At 36.8% G+C, this 19,648-nt stretch overlaps 1 protein-coding gene across 1 annotated transcript in view; it reads left to right on the top strand.

The window, feature by feature from the left end:
• carmil2 (capping protein regulator and myosin 1 linker 2) overlaps positions 1 to 19,648 on the top strand; it is a 48,546-nt gene that overhangs the window by 2,512 nt on the left and 26,386 nt on the right. Inside the window, 20 exon segments of the mRNA XM_032546842.1 lie at positions 2,755 to 2,858; positions 6,423 to 6,473; positions 7,289 to 7,348; positions 7,914 to 8,035; positions 9,726 to 9,823; positions 10,068 to 10,138; positions 10,242 to 10,315; positions 10,397 to 10,472; positions 11,358 to 11,446; positions 12,409 to 12,503; positions 12,697 to 12,783; positions 13,037 to 13,146; positions 13,478 to 13,555; positions 13,925 to 13,942; positions 13,944 to 14,002; positions 15,041 to 15,145; positions 16,262 to 16,331; positions 16,448 to 16,529; positions 17,375 to 17,471; positions 19,014 to 19,068. Of these exon segments, the coding sequence (XP_032402733.1) occupies positions 2,755 to 2,858; positions 6,423 to 6,473; positions 7,289 to 7,348; positions 7,914 to 8,035; positions 9,726 to 9,823; positions 10,068 to 10,138; positions 10,242 to 10,315; positions 10,397 to 10,472; positions 11,358 to 11,446; positions 12,409 to 12,503; positions 12,697 to 12,783; positions 13,037 to 13,146; positions 13,478 to 13,555; positions 13,925 to 13,942; positions 13,944 to 14,002; positions 15,041 to 15,145; positions 16,262 to 16,331; positions 16,448 to 16,529; positions 17,375 to 17,471; positions 19,014 to 19,068 (1,601 nt within the window).

Here is a 19,648-nt window from a genome sequence, read left to right on the forward strand (position 1 = left end):
AAACAGTAATTATTTCATCAAGACTCACAGAGAGATGTATGCAAACAGGAAAGAGATGCTGAGGCATCTTTTTAGAAGCTTGTTGTGAAGAAGGATTTTATTTGTTGGGTACAATGAAACGTCAAAATATACGAAACACCTGAAAACACATTCTGTAATTTTTCCATTCTAACAGTTTTTAAATTTTTCAGAGTAAATTTGGAATAATATTTATGAAATATAAAACAAATTTTATAGCATGGCCTACAACTTTCATGCATCACAAAGATGGGGGCATAAACAAGAGAGCTTGTATATGCAGTATGTGATTTGCTTTATATATGGATAATTTCTAGCATTACTCTGGTTCATAATGAATTTATTCAGGCTTCATTGTGAGCCTGTGGCACACTACATGCTACATGCTAACAGTAATGTTAGCATGTTTGCTCTTTATTTTGATATGACAGGTTCATAACTCTGAAGTTCTACTTCAGCTTTGTGTGGACAACACTTGTTCTCCTGCTTCCTAAACTTGGAGCTTTTCTTTGAACATCTGTAAATGTAATAACTGGTGAGCATAGCTCTGATCTCCATGGGTTGAGCTATGCTCAGAGCAGGTCACAAAAGCACTGCCTTCCTATAGGTATACCACGACCATTTTGGGTGCAGATTTATACCTGTTTTTGTCTGACTGACTTGACCAAAGTTCCTGCAGCAGAAACACACATGGGACATAACAAGCCCAGAAAACTGTCCTGGTTCCTGAAACAGGTCCTGCAGAGGAAACACACCTAAAATGGAGAACGAGGGTTGGAGCCTTGTGGTGAGCCATTTGAAGGGAACACTTCAAATCTGTCCTGTAAGGTCAGAATTTAGTTTCAATTGTTCTCCTTTTTTAGTTATTTTTAATTAATTTATTTATTTTCAATTATTATTTGATCAAGCCTTTCGACTGAATTGTGTTGAAAGCAGAGAAAGTCAAATAAGAGCCGTTCTCCTGTTGTTTAGGAATCAGGACCAGTAATGTTTCTTCCTGTTTCTCTGGGCCTTGAAGTAAACTGCATCTGATCAACAGTCAGTGGAGTTCAACATGAGCACAGTTTTGAAACCATTGAGTAATTTGACCGTTGGTTGATATTGATCATTTTTGGGCAGATTTTCTAGCTCCAAGCTGGTTACACTTCAATGCTTAATGGATTAAATTATAGAAGGTGATGTACAGTATGTATGTATAATGAAAGAGCTGAGAGACATGGCCGAGGTTAGAAAGGATGAGACTTGAGGCCCACTGGACTGAGCCAAGAAAAACCTGCTGACAGATCCTTCAAAGGTTTTCTGGACTGATGAACTGAGTGACTCTGGGTGGAGCAGGTAGATGGTCCTTTGGTGGATCAGTAAAGAGACACACATGAGTCCACTTTGAGTCCCATGTCAGCAAGGTGGAGGTGGGGTACTGGTAGGGCTGGTATTATATGAGATCTGGGTGGTTGAACCTTTTCAGGTTGAAGATGGATTTAAAATCTTCTGGATTTTAGAAGACAGGAAGATGTCTGCATCTTTCAAAAATTATTTTTATGCTCCATCACATGCATCCAAATACCACTAAAGGTGTTAAAGATGAAATACTTATGGTATGGTCCTCTTTCTTACCTGATCTGAACCCAGCTGAGAACTTGTATGCAGTTCTTAAACAAGAGGTTTCCAGTGGGTGAAAGTCGTCCAGCTCTGATCTGAGTCTGGGAGGCTGTAGATGCTGCTGCACAGAAAGTTGGTCATCAACTCATCAAGAAACTAACAACCTCCATTAATGAAAGCTAATCGCTGTTATTGAAAAGAAGGGTGGCTATACTGGTCACTGATTCTTTTTCTTTTTTTTAAATGAAATGTCAGAAATGTTTATCGGAAAGTTTTTTGTTTTTTTCTAGCAGTTTGTTTATAATTCTCCCTTAAACAAATGTAAATAAAGTACTGAGTAGAGAAAATGTGTGTTTTTCAGTTAGTTTTGTAATAATTCTGCACAATAATAGTTAATAATAATGGATACAAGAAATAAACTAGAATCACTAAGAAGGACTGAACTAAATAAAACAGAAACAAGACTGATCTAATCAAAGGAAAAGAGCAAAGAACACAGAATAATCAAACCTCAAAAGCAACTCAAAATAACCCAGAACATGACAGGCTGGTTTGTCAGCATCACTTCTGATACTCCAGAGATGTAAAGCAGCCTTGTGCTGTTCCCCTGACACCTACAAGGCAACTGGACTTCTTCTCTTGTTTCTCTAATCAAAAGATAAAATGATTGGGATAGCTTCAATGGGATTCACTTTGCTCCAGTCTGTATCATCCCCAACACTAAACCCAGCCAAGGTTTCAATCAAATTCTAAACAATTTGTCATTTTTTTAACAAGTGTTTCTGTGAAGTTGCTTTCCCAAAACTTTCACAGCTGACTTTTACAGTAAGATTTCTAAGCATAGACTTTTAGTATTCCCCATGATTTTGTTTGAATCCTGATTAAAAAAAGAGTAGGATGAATTGTCTTTTAAAGTCATTTGTTCAACATTCGCCCACTCCCATAATGAAGTGAGTAAATGGTGGAAGGAAGAAGTGGGCTGACACAGTGGGCAGAAAACAGTTAGTGTTAACTGTCTCTGCTCTGAGACTGAGACAAAGCGCATGACTGCAGGACCCACACAACATTTACCTTACCTGTGCTTAGAAAAGAATCTGCCAGTCTGTCTCTAACATGGCATGTTGTGTGTGTTTGCAGATCAGGTCTCTGATCTGCTGAAGCCTCATAGAGCCTGCCTAGTGACACCAGTTCTTCTGCACCAGTCAAACCAGTCATGTGGGAGATCAGGAAGCAAGTTTGTGGTAAGTAGCATATAAACTCCAAACTCCATAAACTGAGTGTAAAAGGGCTTTTATTTATTATAAATGAATTATAGTGAAGATAAAGACTGCTTCTGAGATTGTTGAGTAAATATTTGTTTTAAAAAAAGTTGTTTCTGGAAAAAGGCTGCATACAGCCAAGGTTTGGTGGCATGAGTTCATCTGTTGTACTCTTCATAAACATTATTTACTTCAGATTAAAAACAAAAGAAAGTGTGTGTTTAAAAGGTATGTTAGTATGAAACCATTAGATTTAAAGCATGAAATCTAATTGATGAACTGGAAACTTACAGTAGTTGTTATTGTTAAATAACTACAACTTAAGGCAAATTATTTTTAAAAACCAGAGGATGCTAATTCCAACCATAGCTCTGTCTCCTCTGTACAGAAGATGAGTGGAGATGATGATGATGATGATGATGATGATGATGATGATGATGATGATAAGGAGGAGGATTGAGAACACTACAGTTTTCATTAGCACAGAAAACAACCGACACTCCAAACAGATTACACACTCTGATAAATTAAAACTTTTACTTAATTTACCTCATTAAAAACATCGACAACTGAAAGCATCCATCCATCCATCCATCCATCCATCCATCCATCCATCCATCCATCCATCCATCCATCCACCCACCCACCCATCCATCCATCCATCCATCCATCCATCCAGGGTTGGGGGTCACAGGGGTAGCAGTCTAAGTAAGGAGGCCCAGAGTTCCTTCTCCTCATGATATGTCAAAAATAAAACCACAGATGTCACACTCACTGTTGAACCTTCACAAATTAATGTTGTAGGAGAAACCTGTGAAGATACACCTTTAAGCTACAATGGAAAAACTTACTGTACAGTATATTATAGTTATAGTTTAATTATGTGAACACAACTACATTTGTAATTGACAGACACATCAGGCAAATCTAAACTCACCAGAAAACATTGCTTTGCTCCTTAACTGATGTTGGAAAATGAGCTAAGCTAATGATCAATTAATGTCACTATTCAGTATACACAGTTTTACACATGCTGTTAGAAAAGGGTTCAAAATAAATGATCAAAAACACATTAATAAACATTTGCTTAGTGTAGCTAAAAATCAGAAAAATGCAGTGATTTGCTTATGGTTGTGGTGCTATTAGCAAAATGAGCCAAAGGCATATTTCTGTGGCAGTGTCTGACCTGTTCTGTCTCTATAACAACGGCAAAACGGAAACCTAACTGCAGTCTTCAAAACCTGGTTCTGTTGGAGGCGGCCCTGAAGGCTGGCTACTTTTCTCAGAGTTCCAGATATGAGTGGGAGACCAGCTTGAAGTGTGGTCAAATATCTGGGTCATGAGTTGGTTTTTGAGCAGTTGTCTGATTATTGCACATTTTATGACAATAATCAGAACATAAACAGGAACATGGAGAGAATGACTCAACAGTTAGATCAGGGGCCTTAATGCAGAGATGTGTGTTCTTTATTGGAGTAATTGAATAAAGAACACACAAAAAGTAGGAAAGTTTGTACTTTCCTACTCTTTCCTTCAAGCTTAAGTTTTCTTAATGTTCTACATAAAAAAACATTTAAACAGGAACATAAAATATTATTTATTTTTCCAAAGTTTTCTAAATTATTTCACCCTTATTTCTAATCTTCAGTTCTATACTAACTAAAAAAATGCCTGTGTGCTCATCATCCTCATCATTTCATGAATATGTGTGTGACTGTCTGCAAGAACACATCAGTTCTTGCAGATATCTGTTTCAGGCATTTACCTTTATTTTATCGCAAATTACTGCAAAATACAATTTTGAGCCAGATCGAATTCATTGATGATTCCTTTAGAATCTATAAATGGGACTCTGTTTTCATTTGGAATTGCAAATGTTTACTTACATTAACAAGTATATAGTAGTCTACAGAAAACATATTCATACAGCCCAGTGTCTTTTTCTGCCAAATGTCCAGTCTGACCCATCTGGCTGGAATTATCTAAACCACTGAGTCACACACTGTAAATGCAAACATTGTATTTAATTAAAAATAGTAAGTTGACTTAAATCAAGTGTTCATCAAATTGCTATCAACACTCACTTTTAGTAAGTTACTTGGAATTTGTGGTTGAAAGGTTTCTCCAACTCACACTACTTGAGCTGGATTAATTTAGAAACATGTATGTTTTCTATAATTGTGCTTTTTTTTCTGTATTGGAGAGTACTTTGACTCAATACTGCATTCAAGTACAAATGCTTTACTTTAGTTTTTATCTTTTCTGGAGGCAATAATTTATCTAATCTGACTCATGAAAAGTGACTAATCCCGGCGTTTCCATAAACAGGAGTGTATTCACGTAGCAGAACATCAGAACAAGCCTCCATGTATCATTTTATCTTAAGCTAGATAAAAGCTAGCTTTTTCTAGCTTTTATCTAGAAAAAGCTAGAATAAGCTAGCTTATTCTAGTGCATATGCTAGCACTTTAGCATAGTGCTAAAGTTAGCACTATGCTAACTTTAGTTGCCAACAATAACAGTCTGTGCTTGTCAAAGACAGGACTGCCACTGTGTGTCAACCTATGATTAGGAATAACACCAAAGTCAACTAACTTAATGTTATTTTTGTCTTTTTTGAAGGGGCCATAAAGTAATTAATTGGATTTTTTACGTGCAAAATCCCAAACTGGAACCTTTGTTTTGTGTTTCTGGTAATCCTGTAAATCTGACACACAAGCTTGCAATGTTTTATCAGACAGAATGTTTTTTGTATGCATTATGTATTTCAAATATTTGGTGTAACTAGTAATTCTGTGAGGTGGGACAGAGGGGTTCTGGTGACACAAGGGTAAAGCACAACCGGCTGTCACAGGTTCGACTCCTGGCCTGATGATTTTTGCCACATGTCTTCTCTCTCTTTCTTTACCCACTTTTCTGTCTGACCACTTTCAAATAAAGAAGCCAACGAAACTTTAATAAAAAAATGAAGTGGGAGGAAGAGAGAGAGGATGGTCAAGAACTGATTCAAGAAAATTGGTTTGTTTAATTTATGTGAACTTGAAAAATGAGTAAGTATAAGTAGTACGTTGTAAGTATTTAGTCATTTCAAGTGGGGTTCAATTTTTATCAAGCAGTCTACATACCTAAAAAAATGAAGTTAGCAATGCATGACAAATAAGTGACATGTACTTAATTTTTTTGGGTGTATTACTGGATTTAATACTGTTTCTTAAAATAAATGAAGTTTTCTTACTTACTAATCTTAAGCTTACTTTGCTCGATTTTTCTGAGTTTGTATATTTTTTTATGTAAGGTGAACTAATTAGTGCAGCTCATTTTTCATATGTTTCTGCCCTTTTAAACTTGCTCTTGGAGAAGTATTCATTCTGCGCTGGCACCCAGGACAGCACTGACACTTTTCAACAGTTTGATATTGTCCAGTTGAGTTCAGGTCCTGTCAGAAATCAGGCCAGGCTTATGCCACTATGTAATTCTAGAATCTAGCTCATTCCTTTCTAGACTTAGTTTGACTCCATCAAATCTGTTTTCATGTGTCTGTCTCAGGTGCTGAGTCTGTGGAGAGGCTATGTGGTCACGAACAAGCAGCCACTCAAGGTGAAGCAAAGCTCACAAAAATCTCTGTTTCAACAACATAGGCTAAGAAAGGGAAATGAAGAAGGAATGTATTTTCTTCCCTGACTTTTTTTTTTTTTCAATGTGATGACTTATTCTTTGCATCTCTGGGTATGTAGTTACTAGTTTAAAAATGTAATGTTATCCATGATTGGATTGGGTGAAAGCTAAAAAGCTGCAGAGTGAATGTGGCTCACTTGTATAACAGTGTCAGATTTGTAGCCTCAAATCCAGCTTCCTTCTTCGGTGGTAGGAGTTCTCCCTGCAGTCGGTGGATCGCTGGTTCGATTCCTGGTACACCTGCCCTTGTTATTTGTGTTCCTGGGCAAGACACTTCACTTCACCCACCTTGTTGGTCAGAAGGGCTGATGGTGCAAAATTTGCAGCTTTGCTTCTGTTTTTCTTTTCTTTTGAGATTTCAATTGGCTTTATAAATAAAATAGATTATTATTACGTATATTTCACACAATCCTGGACGAGGCTCTTCATCTCATGTTGGCTATTGATATGTGAGTTAGTTTAGGAATAAGTGTGACTGAGTGAAAGTGCTTTGAGTGGTCAGTATGACTAATCAACAGCTATATCCATTCAGCCCATTTTCTTTATACATTTAATTTTATCTATAAACTGCAGTTTTTCAAAATATTACAAACTTTCTTTTCAGTTTGAGCTTGATTTTAATAATATGACCCCAAATTCTTACCTAAAGACACTTTAAAAACTGGTCCAATACGTGTGCAGCTCAGTTTTCTCATTACAGTTTGCAGTGCCAATGTTTGAATTGTTGTTGTGCACAGGTGGAGAGTGCATTTAGCTACCTGGAGATTTCTTCCATCAACATTCACAGTCTCACTCAGGTACAACAGTTTTAACTTTCTTATATTTCCGTTTCTTTAAAAAAAAAAATTATTGGATTAAATTTATTATTTTTTTTCAATAATTTGGAAATGCCAAATAAAATGCACAGTACCTATGCCAAGAATACACTGTTAACCTAATTCAAGTTGAATGCTGGTGGCTGCATTTTTCTTGTACACCTGTAGAAATGATTTCTATTCACCTGGCTTTTATGATTCCTGGGAAACTAATAATTCAGTGATATGTTTTATTTAAAGGTTTTAGATAATAGATGCAGAAACAACAATAATAATTACAACAGCAACAAAAATGCCATCAATCATAGTAATATTAATAATAAAATAATACTCAGTGCATGTAGCTTATCTTATTTGATGGTTTTAAAGCTCGCCCTTCACTGCACCTGTTAATTTAATTAATACAAAAGCAGAAGAGAGGGATTAATAATCATCTGTGCTTCCTAATGGACCTGAGCAAAATCCTCATTGCAAGTGTGTTAAAGACATAATAATTCATTGTTAACTTGTGCAAATATTCATCACTCATGACATACATGGATTACAGATTGAGTTGGAGACAGACAGGCAGAGCCTGTCTTTCAGTGTCTTGCATGATGAAGATCTTGTAGCCATGATCAGCCACATGACCGCGTCACTGAAGAGGATCTTCCCAGATTCTTCTCCAGGGTGAGTTCACTTCTACAACATGTGTATGATAAAAGTAAAACATGCTGATAACTAGACTAATACACGGTGAGTACAATTATCAGGAGAGTGAGTGTTTTGACCATATCATCATTTCTAGACATAATTTTCTAACTCAAAGTTAGATCAACTTAAATGCTTAATGTATTTAAGCATAGCAAGTGATATGTATCACTTGCTATGGAGTCAAGTCACACATTTCAGAAAAAAGGCAGTTTACAGAGCTTTACATGATAAAAACAAATTAACCAAACTACAAACAAGATTTGGCCAAATGCCATCATCTAGAATAATTATCATCAAATATGCAGAAAATATATTAATTAATCATTATAGTCATTATTAATACAAGGCTGCTCAAAACAGGGAGGGTTTGGTTTTATTCGAAGGAACTCAGTGTTTCAGCTGTTTTGCAGTTTTATGGAAGTTGGTTCCAGATGAGAGTAATTGACTCTGCAGCAATCCCTCATACTGAGCAGGCATGTAGTGACAGTGGAGAGGAAAAACTCCCCTTATTATTGTTTGCAGATTTGCGTGTGTGTGTGTGCATTTGCAGGGGTGATTAATCACTATTGTACAAATGTGTTCACCCATCTCTGTCAGTTATAGTTTATTAAATAAATACCTGGTGTGGTGAGATGTTATAGAGCAATAGAGTGAATTAGCCCACTGGAAACAGACAGGAAATAAGGAGGAGAGAAGAGGAAGACACAGGCTCTACCACCTGATTCACCCAGCTCCACACACACTGACAGGCACTCTTAGACAACAACCAATAATTTCACAAAATAATTTATTAATGAAACTCTTCAACTTTTAGTTAAAATACATAGTTAAGCTCTTTTACTAGACTATTGACATGCAACTAAATCATTAAGAGTTGAGATAGTGGAGACACAATTTAGCCTGTTTAGGACTAAGTGGACATATTTTATGTAAATTGATAAAAGGGAAACCATGTTCACATTACTGGAATATCAGTGTTAATTTTTTATTTCTATAGCGCCTTTCAGCTTCAAGTCATTTCAAAGTGCTTTACATTGTTCCAGGTTTGTGGTGCAGAGAAGCTGAATCAAAAGGCATTGAAATTCTGGGATCGTGTAAAATTCAAAACTGTACAATTTATGTTTAAAGTAAGAACTTGTCAAATTCCACACAATGTTCAAAAAATGTTTTGTGACAAAGAGGGGGGTTAGAATTTATAATTATATGAGGAGAAGGACATTGATTACAAAAACATTTTGGTTGTTCCAATAGATGTTTGTTTTTTTTAGTGTGTGAGGTAGATCTATGGAATGGATTAAATGATGAACTCAAACAAAGTAAAACTATAAACCTGATGATGTTACGACTACCTAATGATAATGGTTGATTATTTAGAGCCAGGCCAAAAACTACAATGAAAATGGCTTTTTGCTTCAAGGTAAACTTCTCAAGCTAATGAACCTTATTAATATCCACTTGATCACTCATCAGAACAATTTTATACCACGTTCAGGTTGTGCTTAGCATTAGCATATATGCAAAAACATCACCTGCCTTATGTGGTGATGGTGGCATTTAGTTTGTCATTGATGTAACCTACACTGAGCCACCACACTGAGAGTCTGCAGCTTACTTGTTCTTGATACATCGCAGCTTAGTTGCTTATTTCTGACTCTGTCAACTTCAGTAAGCTGTTGAAGAGAGTTCCCCAGGACCTCCAGGAAAGGCTGCTCACTCTGACTGGTGTCATAGAGGAGCAGCTGAACAGCCAGCCAGGCCCCTGTGGTAAGTTTCTGTCATTATTCCATTATGTGATTGGTTCAAAAGTCATTGGACTTGTGACACTCTGACAACACTGAGGATTGTTGTATTCCTTGTTCCTGATCATAATTTCTCCATATTTTGTGATGTGAACATTATATACGGTGATTCATTTGGTATCATTTCTAAATATTAGATCACATACAGTATAAGATCATTGGTATATGAGCACCAGTTATGGATAGTGTGTTTTAATGTTGTTTTTCAGGAGGATTCTCTGATACCTATGCTGCTCTTTGTGATTGGAATGAAATGTCATTCAGAGAAGAAATTCAGTGGGTAAGTGATATAACTTAGTGAAGTAAGTCTGTCTACAGACAACTGATTTTGTCCTAAACAAAGCCGAGCTTAACATCTAAATGAAGCCCCGCTGTGTGTGTAGGACGTGGACAACATCTACTACATACATAACTGGAGAAGGTTCAACCTGCTGGACTTTAGCCATTTAGAAAGCAGGTAAGAAAGTGGGCAACTTTTTCAAGGCCAGTTTTTCTGTATCTTTGTTTTACAAAGTTTTACTGTTTCTTTTTTCCACAGAGACTTGGCATTGGCAGTAGCAGCTTTGTCCTTCAACCGATGGTTTACTAATATCTACTGCAAAGAACTCAAACTGGTACAGTCTGTCTTTTGTCTGTTTTGATCTCAATTTCAAAATACGAGCATGTACAAGAAATCCAGCGGAGTAGTGTTTCACCTTTCATCACCTTTGAGTAAATGGCAGCCTAATCAGCTGAGTTGAGCCTAAGTTAACAGTATTCTCATGAGTTCCATAAATAAATTGCATACAACTTAGTACACATCCCTGTGGAACCCTTGCATATTTAGGAGAAGGTCTTCACATCCAATAGCAACTTTAGGCTCTAGGCTCAGGGAGTACTGGATCAGCACCAAAATATATGATACAAAGATCAATAGTTTGGTTTTGATGTTTGTTTGAACACTGTTATTCAGAAACATCTTACATCATGCTAAGTTTTCTGAAAACAAATAGTAGCTTTAGATTGTCCTTTGGTTAAAGATTTTTTAATTGTTTATCTAGAAGGAACATGATTGGTCATCAGACGCACTCAAATATAAATAAAAAAAACCTTCAGAGACAAACTCTTGTTACTAACTATAGTGCACATTCATGCACATGTATTTGTTTCCCATGATAAGTGAGTAAGTAGCTCTCAGTGGTTTTACACCTGATACTGGCTACAGGAAATGGGAGGCAAACATTACCAATGCATTGATCATTTTCAAAAGTCTTATTTTGATTAAATATCAATATAATAGTTAGATCAGTACTATTGTCCTAAGATATAGTTATCAAGGAAATAATTTCCTACATTGGCATATGGTTTGTATTAGTGGACTGTTTCAAACTCCCCCTTCTGATTCCACAGGGTAATCAGAAGGGGGAAAAAATAAATTTATGGCACTAAGCATGTGAAAACAATCATTGTTTTCTAAAATCCTTTGTTGGAACTTGACAGTGAATGCTTCTTTCCCCCAGTCAACTGACATCCAGCAGCAGCTCACTTTCCTGCTGTCCAAATCTTCAAGTCTGGAGGAACTCTCGCTGGAGGACTGTGGATTGAAAGTGTGAGTTTTTTTGTATAAATGGGTGCTCTGCAGGAAGCATGAATGTGTTGTCTTTCAGCAAATGTTGAAGATGAAATACAAAACAGGTGCATTAGTCAGTGCATTACGCTATAGCATTAGGCCAACACTGACATGATGTGATCATGGCCTGTAATTCTGTAGTGCAGCAGCATTTTGTACAGCTTGCAGCCTCTGAATAAATGATTGATCAAGACCAGCATCCACAGTGTTACAGCGATCAAAGTGAGTTGTAATAAAAGCTTGAATTATGTCTCAGTCCACAGACAAACCTTTACTTTACTCAGAAGACTTAGCTAACAAAAGCTTTTCTTTACCACTGAACTGATCTGCCAGAAACTGCCATCATACATTACACTAAGGTTCCTAATAATATTAATAATTGAAATTACTACTAATAATAATAATAATAATAATTGTCATTATTATTATTAAGCTAATTATCTGTGACTTTTATATTATTGATTAATTATAATAATATGAATATTATTTATATTTCTATAGACATAAATGTCACCACTTGATGCACCGTACCAGATTATAGCATAAGCTAACACACACCTGCAGTCCCTTGACAAGTTGGAAAACAGATGTACTGCATGATACAATAACAGAACAGAGTATAGTTCGACACGGCATCACACAGACAAACATACAGATGAAGTATCTAATGAACCAAAAGCACCAATATGGTTCACCTCAGGTTCCAGAAATTGTTTCTGGATCTTGCTTTACAAGATAAATTATGAACTTTATTCAACATGTCATCTACTGTTTTTCATCTTAAGATGTGTCTCAATTCATGATGGGTCACATGCTGTGTTTACTTTCTACATCATACTTTAAAGGTGGAAAGTAAAAGTACTGCCGCTTTTCACTTCTTATATCACTTCTTGGCAGAGCATTAGAAGTGATATATTGACAAGTTATTTATTCTGCTGCAGAGACTTTGCTATGAAAATGGCTGCTGCCCTCCAAGAGCACACATCTTCCGCCCTGAAAGCCCTCAATCTGTCAGGCAACTCCATTGAAGATAAAGGTGGTCCTTTATCATCTCATTTAGTTCATCTAAGATATAAAATAGAATTGTTGTGACCTAAATACACAAAATGTTATATTTTGTCTGTCAGATATTATTTTACTTTATATTTACAGTCAATGTTTCTTTTTTGTTTTTTTCACATTAGTTCTGCATTTGGTAAATATATTCAAATTGATCATTTTCTATATAGGTGTAATCGCCCTCAGTCAGGAGATCAAGCATCTAAATGAGGGACTGAGGTTCCTCTCCCTGAGTCGTGTATCAATGAGCGCCAAAGGTACAAATATTAATATATTAAACAGAGAGCAGGAAATCAGAACCAACCATGTATTTTATGGGACATGCACCTAGAAGATAGAAAACATTGCCTCTTGATGTCTTTGAAGAACAGTGTTTAAACTGATCAACATTCCTAAAGCTATTTGAAGGATCTATGACCTGAAATGATTAATACTGTTTAACTTGTGATGCTTATAAATAATAAGCTTGCTGACACTGCAGTCTTTATTTTGTATTTCCTTTGTTTGTAGGTCTTGGCTGTCTGGGTCAGGTACTGTCCTCCTGTCAGCAGTTTTCTACCTCTCTGACTCATCTTAACCTGGCTGGCAACCCAGGAAGTCTGGTGACTGAGGACGCCACGGTAACCTCTGCTCTTTGTCTGCCTGTCATGCCAAACAATCTTACCTGAGTGTTGAAAGATTCATTACAAAACAATATGCTTGAATATACTTTTACTTTTTTTTTTTTTTGTCCCTTTACGGGATTTTTCTGTGTTTGTTTTGATCGTACAGAACATTTTAAACAATGGCGCTAAAAAGTGTTCTCTCTCATTTTTTGGGCATGTAGCCCAAGAGAAAATAAATTGTTTTTTGAGAGAAAATTTTGATGGTTCTTTCTCACAATGTATGTAAATATTTTGCAACTGCAGGTAAGTAAATACATACTTAATAGTTTGATTGTGTTTTTTGCAGTTTCTCTTCAAGTTCTTGTCTGGTACAAACTCCCTGTCACATTTGGATCTCAGTGACACCAACTGCCCTCTGGACACAGTGAGGGGAAACCTTTTCCTTGCTTTAGAAGACAGTCAGATATTTTGTGCAATCAGCTTGAATGTCCTGAACAGAAAATCCCCAAATCTTTGGTTTTAAGACAAATGCTGCAATTTTGTTTTATGCTCTTGTGCTCATGGACGTCAGTAAACAATATTCCAATAATCAGACAAATTGTCAAGTTTTCTCTTATAATGTATTGATGTTACAGGTCACTACAAAACCTTGTTAAGATGTAAATGTAAATGTAAATTGACATCCAGCACTTGATCAAACGTTGCTCATATTTTGACATTTTTTATTTTGTCCTAAAATAATTCCGCATCCTCTTCTTTCAGTAACAACTGTTCATTCTAATGTGTCGTGCAGCTATTTGTTTCACTGTCTGCTGGGATGTTGTTACAAGTTGACTCACCTGAACCTGGCCAGAAACCCCTTCAGCCACAGGTCAGTTCCACTCTCCAGGAACTGCATTTAGGTACAGACTGTTTCAGACACTTTCCAACACATCTGAGACCGGATGCTGACTGATCCATTAATAAATATTGTAGGCTTACAAAGAGACATTTTGATCATTTTACTATAGACAATTAAATCATGATGGTACCCTGATGGTACTATTTTTATTTGAAAGCAGTAAATGCCATGTAATTTTGATGGGTTTAATGTAAAAATGATCTTGTATTTACAAGGTTACAAATTATTGCAAATTTTATCTCAAGTGCAAAGTCATTTGCCATAGATTTATCAGATTTATGATTAATAAATAAAAAAGGAACCCAACATGTGACAACCGTAAACCAGAGGTTTTCAGTCCTGGTCCTTAGGACCTACTGTGCTTCAAGTTTTAAGGCTTTCCCTCCCAACAGGCATCTGACTTAAATCAACAGGTGCAGCATATGATGAGGTAATAATGTAATTTAAATCAGGTGTGCTGGAAGCAGAAACGCATCTAAAACACGAGGGACATTGGGCCCTGAGGACCATGGGTAAGAGCCTTAGATAGATACAATATTATTTAAAAGCTTGTATATTTTTCCCAAATTGTATGTATCTATGAGTTTAATCAAGGTATATTTCTTTACTGTAAACGTCACAAACGGTGTAAATATGCAATACTTCACAAATCCAACAGAGGGCAGTCTCAGTTTGCACAAATTATTTTAAATGGGAGGACAACAACAGCGTCCAGTGTGTTGTTGCCATCTCCTACAACCTCATGCATAGTTGGGACTAATGGATGGATGACAAAAAAAATCATTGTGTTTTTTACTGTAGTGAAATGCTTAGGATATTTCCTATTCACCCATGACATCAATATGAACAGTACGGCTTTTCCGAACTGATGATGAAATAACCAAAATAACCATAAGACAAAAATAAATGTAGTGAAGTATAATATATGGACATTAAACATGCGTTTTGTGCCTCAGTCCATTGTCAGAATAAGTGTTCTGAGGTGATCAACTTTCTACATGTGTGAAGGAAAGTGCGGGAGGTGACCAGGAGTATCCAGGAGTTCTTCAGTCAGAGCTGTGAGCTCAGATACGTTGGCCTGTCTGCAACCAAACTACCTCCACAAGCTCTCAGGTGTGTTTACTCCCTGTTAAACCTACACTTTATTACACCACTACACTCTATATTGGAACCTATTTAATTTGACAAATAATTCATACACATCAGAACACATAATTCTGAAGTCACAAAACCAAGAATTAACTTTTTTTTTTTTTTTTAAAGCAACAACAAAACGTGAACTGAAGGTGCACAGATTCAAGTAGTGCACTGAGAGGTGGAGTGTGCTGTCTTACATCTTCATGGAACTGAAACACAATATAACCACTCTTAAGCAAAAAGATACAATGAATAACATGATCCCCAATTACCTGAACATGTTTTAGTAGTGTGGATCCTCCCACACTTCCCACACAGAAATCTGAAGGCTCAGAGGGAATATGGAGACCCCAAACAGAAAGGACCAGGGGACCATCCAGACAGCAGACAGCAAGGACTGCTGTTAAACAGACCTGGCTGCTTAACAGCAAAAATAAAAATACTTTTTTTAAGTCCTCTCATTCTTATGTAGTTGATCTATGTTAACAAGCTTTGAGGACAAGTAGCCAAAATGAGTTTCCTCTGCAGGGTGCCTCTCCCTTACCCCCGTAAGGTGAGAAGCTCGGTCCTCTGGTAGGGACTCAGAGTAGAGCTGCTGCTTCACCACATCCACAGGAGCCAGATGAGGAGGCTCAGCGTCTGGTTAGGATAGACGCCTCCCTGGTGAGGTGTTCCAGGCCATGCGGATGGATGGATGGATGGATGGATGGATGGATGGATGGATGGATGGATGGATGGATGGATGGATGGATGGATGGATGGATGGATGGATGGATGGATGGATGGATGGATGGATGGATGGATGGATGGATGGATGGTACTGGCAGGGGTGTTTTTAATGTTGAGCATGAGGAAGAAGACCCAATAAAGAAATGAACACAAATCAATACAGTTGAACTTGTGTGTAATAAAATGGCATGACATCAAGTTATATTCCAAATCTGTAAATTCCTTTTGATGATAGTGAGTCAGTTATTGAATTTCCAGATTTTCAGTTATTGAGGCATTTTTACTTGTAACTGGAGGTTTGTCTGAAGCAGTTATTCTGCACAATTAACTAACATATGGATCATTTTCTTGTTTTGCAAACAGGTTACTGCTGCAAGGTCTTGCCACCAACACTCATCTCTTTGGTTTGGAGTTAGATCTCAGCAGCTGTGAGGTGAGACACCACACTAACAAGCTCTCATGTAAATTTCATGGTTTTTAAGTTATGATCATAAGCAGCAGTAATAAAAATAATGAGTTTTTTATATTTGTATCTGTGTGTGTGTGTAGCTGTGTTCAGCAGGGGCCCAGGTGATACAGGAGCACATCTCTGAGGCTACAGCGATCAGAAGTTTGGATATTTCTGACAACAGTACGCAAAACCACACTGTGTGCACCACACACAGCTCTGTATGGGATAAAGTGGGGTGAAGCCTACGGCGAGCTATAGGGGGCTGAGAAATTGTTGAATTTACAGTGTAACAATTTCTTTATACTTTCTGATAAAAAAATAACAATATTGCACTCCAGTGATCAGCCACAGTTATCATTATTTTCAATTTAATGCACTTCACTTTACTTAAATAAATCTGATTAAACAAAAAAAGTAATACATTAGCAAGTTGCATTATACACTGATCCAATTTATAATCAAATATATCTAATTAAATAGAAATAATTCCAAAACATTTAATTAGTATATTTAGGCTGAAGTTCACAGTCAGTTACAAACAGTTCAACTGCAGCCAGTTATAGAACAATACAGTGAGATTCAGTTGATCATCAATTGCCAATTAGTACAAAGCTCTCTATATGTGAAACCAGCAGATTGCATCTAAGGTTCACTTCACTACAATCCCCTATTATTTGAAAGCACAGGGTGACAGTGGGGAGGAACAGCTTCCTTGAAACAGGAAGAAAAGTCTAGCAGAACCATGTCAAGAAAAGAGGGTTGACTAAATGATGATTGTACTCTTTAATATTAAGAAAGCTAATGGTGATATGACACCTTTCTATCACAGGTAAGGAAACTATTGCCATTAATAACTTCACTACTGTGTGTTTTTACAACCTAAAAACAAGTTTCTCCTTTAAGGGACAGTAAAAGTATCTGAAATGATTTAGAAGCTCATTTGGGGAGAAGGGGGGGTCCATCTGATTAGTTATCAGCTTTGGGACTGTGTCTCCTGTGTTTCATCAACTGCTGTGTAATTACAGGTTTTGAGAATGATATGGTGACTCTGGTTCTGTCTGTTGGTCGATGCCAGTCTCTTCATCACCTTGCTCTTGGAAGGAACTTTGCCATGAAGTCCAGGTCTGGTGAAGAAGACACACAGATTATTTTACTCTATAGCTGTTAGAGCTGCTGCTTGCTAATTTAGTGTGAGCAACTGAGACAAACAAATCATCTACACAATGATGTATGCATCATCCCCATGTTGCCAAACAGCTCTGACTGAGGGGTTAGTTGGATCAGACACTAAGACATGTGTGACCTGCTGGTTGCTGTCGGGTACAGCCCCTTTATGTCAGAGTATGCTGACCTATGAGTGAAGGTCAAGCATTCAGTGCAATTATTATAATTCAGTGGAAATTATTCACACTTCACTTTTTTTTCAAAGGTAGCTATGATACAGCCTTGTTGTACTGTGCTAAATTAATATTTTTTCCTCAATTCTTCACACAAATACCTCATTATGACAATGTTGGAAATCTTTTTTTTCAGCTTTGCAAACTTACTGAAATAAGAAAATATTTATGTAAACATAATTTTTAAAAACTGTTTTATCTTTAATGAGTTTGCAAAACACTCAACATTTCCCCACATCGTCACATACCTTAGGCCCCACCAACACTTCAGAATAAATTTATTTGTGTTTATTATACTTGCAATAAGAACTTTTGAAATCAGCTAATAGTTTGTGTGAGTAAATTTCCAAGTCTGTGAGAAAAGCGTCACATACACATGCTTGTGTTACTAAGGTTGCTCCATGGTAGGTTTCAGTAGTGACTGTGGGGACCACAGCCCCATCCCTCAGCACTTGATGGAGGCGGAGATAAAAACCCGGGTCACAGACATCCAGAAACTTTGTTAAAGTTAACAAAAACAATGCTGATTATATGATTGAAAATCTAGATTTACAGTAAAATTATACTAAGTGTACTTATCACAATAAACCAATGATGTTCTGGATGGTGCATGCTCTCCATTCCTCCTCCTCCTGCTAGCAGTAATAGATACTTTGTCTCTACTTGAGTTTTTGCAGTTCAGTTTTAAAATGCTGCTCTGACACTGGCTAACAAGGTTAAAAGAAAAAAAAGCAGTAATATCAGGACACATATTAACTAAGATACTCATAGTGTCCCTACATGTTTCTGACAGTATATCAGACTCAACACATACAAACACATTTATGTTTACGCTCTGTTTTAATAGGACTTGTTGATAATGGTTTATAGCAAATTTCAGTGGTTCTCCAGTTAACAAAACTATTGCTCCTGCTTCACAGATGTGCTTTGTTTTAAATTACAGAAAATATATTTCTATTTGAGCTGCACTCTGGACAGCTCCCTCACCTACATCGCAAGAATCCAATTTATATGTAGTTAAATCCACTGACCTGGTCACTGATTACAGTTTACCAAGCCAAGTACATGGAGATAAACTGGAAGTGCTAAATGATGGTTGCTGGGGGTGCAGCTTAAAAGATCAGACCTGCAGCAAGTATCGAAGCTCAATTAGATTTGGGCCCTGGGAATAGATTTCTTATATTTTACAAACATACTAGTAAATTATTGTCAAATGTTACTGATATGTTGCTATGTGTTTGCATGCTTTCGTCTTAATTTGGAGCAGAGCTCTCACCGACCTTCTTCATCGTATAGCGCAGCTCATTCAGGATGAAGAGTGTGTGAGTAATATTGTTATTTTCCTCTCATTTATATGTAAATTATTAACATTATTCCCTCATTTTAGCACAATTTTAGAAAATTTTAAATTGACTTGCCTTCTTGAGTCATAATTCATATTTAGAACCATATTCAGGTCCATGGTGCCAAAGGTGTGGAAGGCTGTTTTCACATAGGAAGCAGCATGCACTGAGCTAATTGCAGGGCAGGAAAAGTCACACAAATGCTTCACAGGATATCAGAAAAAAGATGCGTCAGTCACTCTGTTACCAGAGTAACCTCATAGTAAGAAAGGACAATTGTTTCAAGTATAAAATATAAAAATCTAATTTCTGTCGCTTTTTAATCTCACTTTTGGGTCCTAAATTGCCGGACAGTGTTGATCTATATGTCTTTGATCTTGTGTCAAAACTCCAGATACTGAAACATTGCTTGCTTCATGTGCTTATCGGTTTTTGTAGACATGCATCAGGTTGTCTCTGATTAGAAACACTCTGTGCACCGCAAAGCTCTGCTCTGCCATCGAGCAACACATCCACAAATGCAGTTCCCAGAACTTCTATGTGAAAGCCTCCATAGACC

The sequence above is a fragment of the Xiphophorus hellerii genome, chromosome 2 (assembly GCF_003331165.1).
Source record: "Xiphophorus hellerii strain 12219 chromosome 2, Xiphophorus_hellerii-4.1, whole genome shotgun sequence".
Classification (NCBI taxonomy): Eukaryota; Metazoa; Chordata; class Actinopteri; order Cyprinodontiformes; family Poeciliidae; genus Xiphophorus; species Xiphophorus hellerii.